We start from the raw sequence: 9,294 nt of genomic DNA on the forward strand, positions 1-9,294 counted from the left end.
TTCATAATAATGGGGATGGTTTGGGTTCCAAGCCAGTCTCGGACTTGGATTTCTTTCCATTGATCAATAGCTATTCTTAAGAGGCAGAAAGTCTCTCTTTAGCATCCACTTAAGGATGATACAATCCCTAAGGAAACAAAAATTCTGGATCATGGCAAGGCTCAATCCCTCCTGGTTAGGGACTTAAAGACGGCTGAATTCACCAACACCCAACTTTCTGCCTTTGGCAGGAAACAGGCCACTTTTGTAGCCCCCAAGGATACTGTCTTCCCTTTTGCCTTTAAAAGCTTAGAGGCCACGATGAAAGCAGTAATGGAGAACAGGACATTCCCAGTGCTAGATGAATGTAAACTTGCCTCTCTAGACCTTCCTTATGATTCGAATATCTGGGAGGACGTCCAATATACCTTCACTGTTGGAAAAATAGAAAAAGACGTCGGAGGTAAACAGTTTAATGAAAAACTGCCTAGGACTCCCGAATCTCTATTCAAGGGAGAACTGGATGCTAAAGAGAGAGTTTCTGCATCTTTAGTCTTCCAATCTTATCTGGAGATGCTTATTGGGAACTATTCCAAATCTGATCTCTTCCCTGTCTTAGTGAGGACTCACCTAATTATGTTTCATATGGATCTCCAAGCTTTCTTCCTAGCCAGAAGAGCATGTAGAGAACATTTTCTATCTGCTGCTACGATCAGACATGCACCTGGAATACTGATTGATTCCAATATCAGTGGGATAGATCTTCTCCCTGAGAAATTGGTTAAAGAAGTCATGGACAAAGCGGCTCAGGAAAATAAGAGCCTTATCGACAAGTGGGGATTTCCTCTAAAAGAAAATTTACCCACAATGAAGGACCTCAACCAAAGGGGAAGAGTCCAAGAAATCACTTCAGGGGGAAGGAAATCCTTTCCTGTCGCAACAGCCTCAGTTGCCGCCATCCCTCAGGCTGTGTACACTGTTCCCCAGCAGTACGTTTCAAAGTCTCCAGCCCTCAACCTTGTGTATGAGAGCTATCACCACGTTCCACACGGCCAAATCTCATAAGAAGGGCTCCAGTAACAGGGGAAGGTCTGAAAGAGGCTGTCAAGGAAGTAGAGACAATCAACCAAAGTTGCAGGTCCTTCACAACAATGAGGGGCTTCCGGTAGGTGGACAACTTCACCTTTTCAGGGATCAAGATCCCTGAGCTCACAGTATAGTCTCGAAGTGCTATGCTGGAAATGAAGACAGAAACCACCCCAGGTTCAAGAGCTTCTTTCAACCCATAACCCCCATTTTGGAGGATTATGTTCAGGACCTTCTTCGGAGGGGAGTCATCCGTCGCACAAAATCAATGAACTTTCAAGGCCGGCTATTCTGCATGCCCAAGAAAGATTCTAACACTCTTCGAACTATTCTGGACTTCGTCGCCACTAAACAAATTTATTCTGAACAACAAGTTCCAGATGCTGACTATCTCGCAAATACGGACCCTACTACCACATGGGGCCTACACCGTCTCCATTGATCTTACAGACGCCTATTGGCATCTTCCGATAGGTTGGCACTTCTCCCCCCTACCTTGGTTTCAGACTGGCAAGAAAGGCCTACATATTCCCTATAGCTCCAAGAAATTTCACGAAACTAGTTGAGGTCATTGTTCAACAACTTTGGAACAGAGGTCAACAAGGTGATGGTGTACTTGGACGACTTGTTAATCTAGGCTGCAACGAAGTCGGAATGTCTTCAAACAGCCCAAAAGGTCATGAACTTCTTAAAAATTTCTGGGTTTTCAAATCAACCAAAAAAAGTCCAAGCTATCTCCAGCTCAGAAATTTCAGTGGCTAGGACTTCACTGGAATCTACAGTCATACACCCTCTCTCTACCACAAGGCTCAAAGATGCCAACAGAGTCTGGAGAAGAAAGGCATCCAATGCTCAGAGAGATCTTCGCCGCAAAATCTCGGTCTTACTGCGGAAGCAGCTCAAGCTGTGGTCCACCGCCAAAAGTCTACCCTCCTCCTTCTGTGACTATTCACACGGATGCCTCGGAACAAGGTCAGGGGGACACTCCTCTTCCAAGAAAGTGTAGGGTCAGAGGTCGATTGAATTTCAGAAGTTTCACATCAATGTTCTGACTGATGACACTATGCCCAAAGATGAAATCCCACATCAAATTGATCATCGACAACAACACAATAGTACACTGTGTCAACAGACAGGGCTCCAGATCTCCTCAGATCAACCATGTAATCCTAGCCATTCTCTCTTTAGCAAAAAGGAGGAAATGAAATCTTTCAGCAGTTCACCTCGAAGGGGTTCGCAATGTGACGGCAGTCGCCCTGTCAAGATCCAAGCCTCAGGGAACAAAATCATCTCTAGATGCAAAATCATTCTTTTCCATTCAGGAGCAAGTCCCGGAAATTCAAATCGATCTCTTTGCAACAAGCTTCAACAAGAAGCTTCCCCGGTATGTAGCACCAAACTTAGATCCGGAAGAGACAGGAATGGATGCGATACCTCTGGATTGGAACCAGTGGTCTCACATCTACCTATTTCCCCCATTCAACCTCCTACTGAAAGTACTGAAACAAACTACAGATTTCAGGGTAACTGCAGCTATGGTGACTCTCAAGTGGCCCAAGAGTAATTGGTACCCACTAGTTCTGGAACTCAAACCCATCCAGATCCCTCTACCATATCCAGTGCTGTCCCAGGTTGTTCAACAGATGACTGTCTTTGCTTCCTCTAGGATAACGAAAACCCCTCAGGTAATGATTTTCTCACTCTCATAGCTCAAACAAAATTCGGAGTTGAACGGAAAAGAATTGACTTCATAGAACAGTACAAGTCCAACACCACAAATGAGAATATTAGTCTTCCTGGAAAAAAAGGGTTGCATTCGTGAAAAGTCATCAGCCCTCTTATATTTCTATAGACTTCTGTATTTTGTTCTTCATTTCATTACACAATCAAGGTTTAGCCTCTACAACTATTGCCTCATGTAAGTCGGCACTAACTAGAGCGATAACGTATGCTTTTGACATCAAACTCAATAGTGAGCTGTTCAATAAGATCCCGAAGGCTTGTGCTAAACTGAAACCTAATGCTCCTCCCAAGGCTATTTCATGATTGTTGGGTAAAGTCCTGCACTTTGCCTCTTCGATAGATAACGCCTCAGCCTCTCTCAGGGATTTTACTCAAAAGTCTATACTTTTGCTTGCTATGGCTTCTGGTGCTAGAGTCAGTGAGATTGTGGCCCTTTCAAGGAATAATGGCCGTATTGAATTCTTGGATTTGGTGGTGGTAAACCTTTATCCAGATCCTGCATTCTTGGCATAAACGAACTTCCCATGAAACGCTGGGGGCACTGGAAGATTGTTCCACTAAAGGAGGACCCTTCTCTGCGCCCCATAGAGTGCCTTAAAGCCTATCTATCCAAGAGCCGGGCCTTTAAAGGTGGTCAAGTTTTTAAAGGGGAGTCGACAGGATCTAATCTTTCTTTGTAACAGCTAAGGTCCAAACTCACCTACTTCACCTACTAGAAATGTCGCCTCTTCCTTAAATTTTTTCCAATCTATGTCCTTTGCAGGCTTACACAGGATGGAAATCTTCAAGAGTGTTCTTCAAACATTATCTATATCAGTTGGAAGAGATTAAACACTTCATGGTGGCTGCTGATAGTGTGATTAAACCAGCTTCTTAAGTGTTGTGCATGAATTCTTTTGGACTGTATAATAGGGACTTCTTAGTCTACATTATGCAAAGGAATTATAATCTTTTGTTCCATATGTCTTTAATATTATAACGAGTCACAGGTGATATTTTCCTTATATATCATGAGTATTACAATTTACTACTGTTACATAATTTGGGGTCTGAAAATTCCAGTTTTCTGCTTATGTATATATTGTATATCTTGCATTATCAATAATACATGTATGAACTTTCGGAAACATTAAAAGACTGCAAATCCTTTTTGGGTTTCCTCTCTTTGGACCTGCTATCTATATAAAATAATATTGTATCAAAATTTTTTAACCATCCTTTTATAGACGAGTCTTTTCGTCTACCGGTGACAAAGTTCTTCACAGTGAGTGGGACTGCTACTAATTTACTTTGTTCCTACTTTTGCACAAACTTCTCGCTTACTATTATTGTTCGGTACCATAGTTACCAATGCTGTAGGGAGTATGCTTATATCTATGGATTTACAGGGTTAAAACCCTTCTGGCAACAACTGAGAATGATAATTCTCTGGTAAACTTCCATCAGGACGACATGGCTAGAGCCCAAAACACGGATATTGACATAGGAAATATCTATTTTTGGGTGAGATAGTCCTGATGGCCTGCCCATTATTTTTCCATCCCCTCCCATTTCTCAGTGTGGGACCTCGCGTTATGCGATGGCTGCTCCTGGAATGGTTCAACAGGAAACGTGTTAGTAGTAGCAAATTGAGATTGGGAGTTGTAACGGCTCTCCTGCCCAGGTATCCTACCCTAACCTTTCCTTTCAGACAAGGTTAATTCTATTCAGGGAAGGATAACCGTGGCTTGTTATTAACACGCCCCTGATTTATACACGATATCTCTTGGGATATTCGCTCCAGAGGTCAGTATATCACTCGGAGATATATCCCAAGTAGAAGCTGCCAATGAGGAACTTCCATCAAGACGACACTCACCTAAAAATAGTTTTTTCTTATGTCAAAATCCATTTTTTTTTTGTACTCACCAATTTCTAGGAGGGGGCCAAAACAAAGACTGGCAATTGAGGTGTTTTGCAGTTTATGGAGCTAAACACAGTTGAATAGTTGAAGCACATTCTATGATTAATGGATTAATATGAACATCCTTCAGGCTGTGAAAAGTAATCATATTTCTTTAAGAAAGGTTTTATCCATTTTAGATACTTTACCATAAGGACTATGTGGTATAAAGGGTTTATACAGAAGGTTTTAATAAAGTAAAAAACAAAATAAAGAAAAAAACAAAAATGTCACAGTATATAATTGATTTCCATGTATAGAATTCATATATATTTTATTTGCACACACCTTAATAATACGATTACTGCTTATATACTGTCTACCCTCATTAACCAGATATTCATTAAAAGTTGTTGGATAATTGATAACAATTTGAAAAACCAAACGGTTATTCCATTACGTTTCTCAGAAAAATAAGTTGAAAAAAGCTTCCTGAGACAATAATTCCCTTTCTCCCACAGCCAAGAAAAAAAAAAAGGCCCCCCTCCCAGTCTAAGATTATAGGTTTTGAAGAAAAAGAGAAATTGAAACCCACACTAATGAAAATAAATGTTTGGCAGAGTTGAACACATCTAATGCTACCCTTTTATGATATCTATAGAGAGCTTTATTTTTTTCAATGAACACATCTAATGCTACCCTTTTATGATATCTATAGAGAGGTTTATCTTTTTCAAAGTACAAAATATTTCCTTAGCAAATAAGAGCACAGATTTATTGGACTCAGAAATTTTAAAGTGTATAAATAAAGAGAGAGAGAGAGAGAGAGAGAGAGAGAGAGAGAGAGAGAGAGAGAGAGAGAGAGAGAGAGAGAGAGAGAGAGAGAGAGAGAGAGAGAGATATTACAGTATACTGTATGTATTTAGAGCCTCTTTTGATTATATTCATTGGTACGGTAGTGTCTTTATACCCTATGTTGTTGTTGTTATTATTATCAAAGGAGATTAACCAGTGCAATGATTTATACCGTATGACTCGGCTAGTGTCCGAGCAAGTTTGCAGGTCTCAACCAGTAATGTTAGTAGTTTTCTTTTTATTACATATAATCACATTGGGAAGTACAGTATCATGTAATTACAACACTATAAAGTAAACTTGTATTTTTCTTACATTAAACAGTTTAGTACTGTACTTTCAAATATATTTATAGTTTGTATACTGTACTTACTTAAGATAGGATTTTAGATGAGAGAAAGGTGAGGATATTATAATTAGTTGATATAAAATTGCAATATACTGTACTATATCATCATTACAGTACAGGTCACTAGATTCCATTGATGTAGTGTACTATACATTTAAAGTATAATTGCAGTACTTCATGGTATATTTATCGGTACCAAAAGCAAAAATAAATTAAACACCTATAGAGTACAGAGTCCCTGATTATCAGCACACTTCCTTATCAATGGGAGGGCTCAAACACAATACCTGCGCATAAGGATAGCAAACAGTATTTTATATTTAGAGGCTTTTAGTTGGGACTGACACTTCCGGATTTCATTATGGTGATTATTTGACTGGACTGTGACCAGTAAAGGCAGGCATCATGATGGAACAGAAAATGACTGAATCCATCCTTTAGCTGTTACCTTCACTTTCCCTTTACTAATAGGAAGATGACAAGGAGGATATCTTCTTTACCATTTCTTGGGTGCCTGTAAGCATGCTGTTTTTAAAATGTAAATTATGTTTACAATGTTATATTGCTCCCTTCTTTGTCCGATTCTCTATTCTTCTGCATTTTTCATTTTGTTTTATATTTTTTGTATTCATGTATTTTTCCATAAATGTTTACTGATATTTTCTTCCAGTTTCCATGTTAATTTTCTCGATTAACATGGCCAAAGTCATTAGCAGAACCATTTAGTAATTCAGCTACGAATATATTACCAAGAATAGAAGACTGGTTTTGTTTAAATACATGGAGTTTAGAAACTATCCTAAGCAGTATTGCTCTTATGTAATAAAAGTCATTAAATAAAAATATAAAACGTACAAACCAAAAATATAAGCAAATCCTAAATTCTAAACTAATATCTACTTTGTAGCAAAGAACAGAGAAATGTCTTACCTGTAATACCATGGTAAAAAAAGCCCTTACACCATTAATATTCTAGTATGACGATTATTTTATGCTGTACTGTGCACATTAATTTATTCCTTGATAAAAAGAAACAGTTTTAATTTACATATACAAGCTACACATGCAAATAGAAAAGATGAAATATGCACATACTATACACATTCAACTCCAAGAGGTGTAATAACCAAATACACCAAGTTGATAATCTAGTAATAATGTCCCAAATACCATAACCACCCAAGGAAGAAATACTACATGCAAATTTTGAAAAGAAATGAATAAGAGAACAAAAACTTTTGCCCTCATCTTTATTAATTTGCCCCCCTATCAAGATTTTAATTTCAACCTAAAAATTAAAAATCTGATGTGGAGTCAACATTGCAAAGTTGTCTAAAACTTGTTTTGTAATACTTGTAATTTTTGTTATAGTATGGGACAATTATACTAAACTCCCTAAACAAGAGAAGGTGAAACTGCTTAACTGCTATGAAACTCTATGGTGCTTCAGTATAATTCTGCAAATTTCCATAAAAATTCGGCAAGAAATCTAAGGGTATGATAAGTTTGTTTTTCTGGCTGTTACTGAGATTGTCAATGACGGTTGCATTATTTTGAGAGCTTGTTAGATCCAATATCATTTCAGTAAGTTTGTGTTCTATATCAGTTGCTTCACCTTTAGTATTATTTTGAGACTTTTCTACAAAAGCAGGCTCATGTTCAAGGATAATATCTGGAGTTATGTTTGAAGAATTATTTGTAGGAAAATTATAGGAACTTTCATTAACCATTGATACTTTTTCTGCAGCAAGAGATAATGAAAGTAAAATGTGCTGTGGTATAGTTAAAACATTGTCCGAATTAACATCATTCTTACCAATAGCTTCCTTGACAGTTGTACTACTGACTGTTGTAGATGCTGTGTTCGAAGGTAAAAGGTCTAATGGGATCCTAATAAAATGGGTATTCATTTCATTTATTCCATCAACACTAGCATCCTGAAATGAATTATTACCTTGATGTGCTGCATGTAAGAAAGCCATCAGAGAATCTTTATTTTCACGCCACAATTTCTTCAATTCACGTCCTGGTGGATAATTACAGCAACTAACATGAGCAGCCACCTGTTGAAGGATAATTCTTGGTTTATAAAGTTTTAACATATCCATATTCAGCCATTTGCTTTCGTCACACTTAAATAAATATGCTGATAAATCTTAACCAATATTATATAAAGAAGAAGTAATAAATGTACTGCTACTGCTGCCAATCTAATTCAAGCAAATGACTGTCATTAAATCATTAATCACCAACTAGAATTATTCTTACTTCAAATAATTGTTTAACTTAGCAAACACAAAGAAATTTTAAAAGAAATTTAATAAATTAAAATATAATTAATCAAACCAGTGGAGCCAGTTGGGAGACATTAATAGCCAGAATAAAACATATTGAAGTCAAAGTATTTCACCATTTTACCTTGAAAATCATGGAGATGTAAGAAAATCTAAAATGGTAATGAATGTGGATTATACAATAAGTTGGTGTACTGTAATTGGTAATAAAATATTGATTTTCCTAATTCTTCTTTCTTTTATTATAATTTCAATATCTCACCATCCCCCTCATTTTTTATCATAAACAAAAAAGATTTGAAAATAAAGCATAGCCCACTAAAGATTATACTTAAGCAAAATATTTGTAATATTAAAATCTTACAATGCTTTAAATCTTTTCATGCTTATTGGATACAGAATAAAAGTCTATCTATATATCTACCATGGAACTTCCCCCAATTTTAGGGGGTAGCCGACATCAAATAGAAAAAAAGGGCGATTTTCCAAGGAACTTCCCCCAATTTTAGGGAGTAGCCGACATCAAATAGAAAAAAAAGGGTGATTTTCCTCTTTGTTCCTCCCTGCCTGACGAGGGACTCAACCGTGTTTGGTTGGTACTGCTAGGGTGCCACAGCCAACCCTCCCGACATCTTTCACTACAAATGAAGCTTCATATGCAGAGTCCCCTATTGACGCTACCTCAGCAGTCACCATAAGGTGACCAGGGGTAGCAACAGGGCCTATCAGAACTGCATTAAAATCACTTACCATTCGTTTCTATTCCTAAAAGGCTCTTCGGCCTCTCACATCTATCCTCCTGTCACTTGGGGCTTTTTTTACTCCATCCATCCTCCCAAACCTTGGCTGCCTTCTAGCACTTCTCCCATCCATTCTTGCAATAATCACCTTCTTCAGCAGACGACTATTTTCCATCCTTTCTACATGGCCAAAATACCGCAACGCATTCATATCTATTCTCACTGCTGGTTCATTCTTCACACCATTTCTTACTCTTAATACTTCTTTCCTAACCCTATCCAACTGAGATACACTAACCTTACTACTCAGAAACTTCATCTTGAACACATTCAATTTATGTCTCTCCATCACTTGCATACCCCACA

At 37.9% G+C, this 9,294-nt stretch overlaps 1 protein-coding gene across 1 annotated transcript in view; it reads right to left on the minus strand.

Moving 5' to 3' along the window:
• Nucleotides 1–9,294, minus strand: part of LOC137643131 (carboxypeptidase D-like) — a 589,663-nt gene that overhangs the window by 344,416 nt on the left and 235,953 nt on the right. Inside the window, exon 14 of the mRNA XM_068375981.1 lies at nucleotides 7,849–7,957. Within this exon, the coding sequence (XP_068232082.1) occupies nucleotides 7,849–7,957 (109 nt within the window). The remainder of the gene's footprint in view (nucleotides 1–7,848; nucleotides 7,958–9,294) is intronic.

The sequence above is a fragment of the Palaemon carinicauda genome, chromosome 6 (genome assembly GCF_036898095.1).
Source record: "Palaemon carinicauda isolate YSFRI2023 chromosome 6, ASM3689809v2, whole genome shotgun sequence".
NCBI classification, from domain to species: domain Eukaryota; kingdom Metazoa; phylum Arthropoda; class Malacostraca; order Decapoda; family Palaemonidae; genus Palaemon; species Palaemon carinicauda.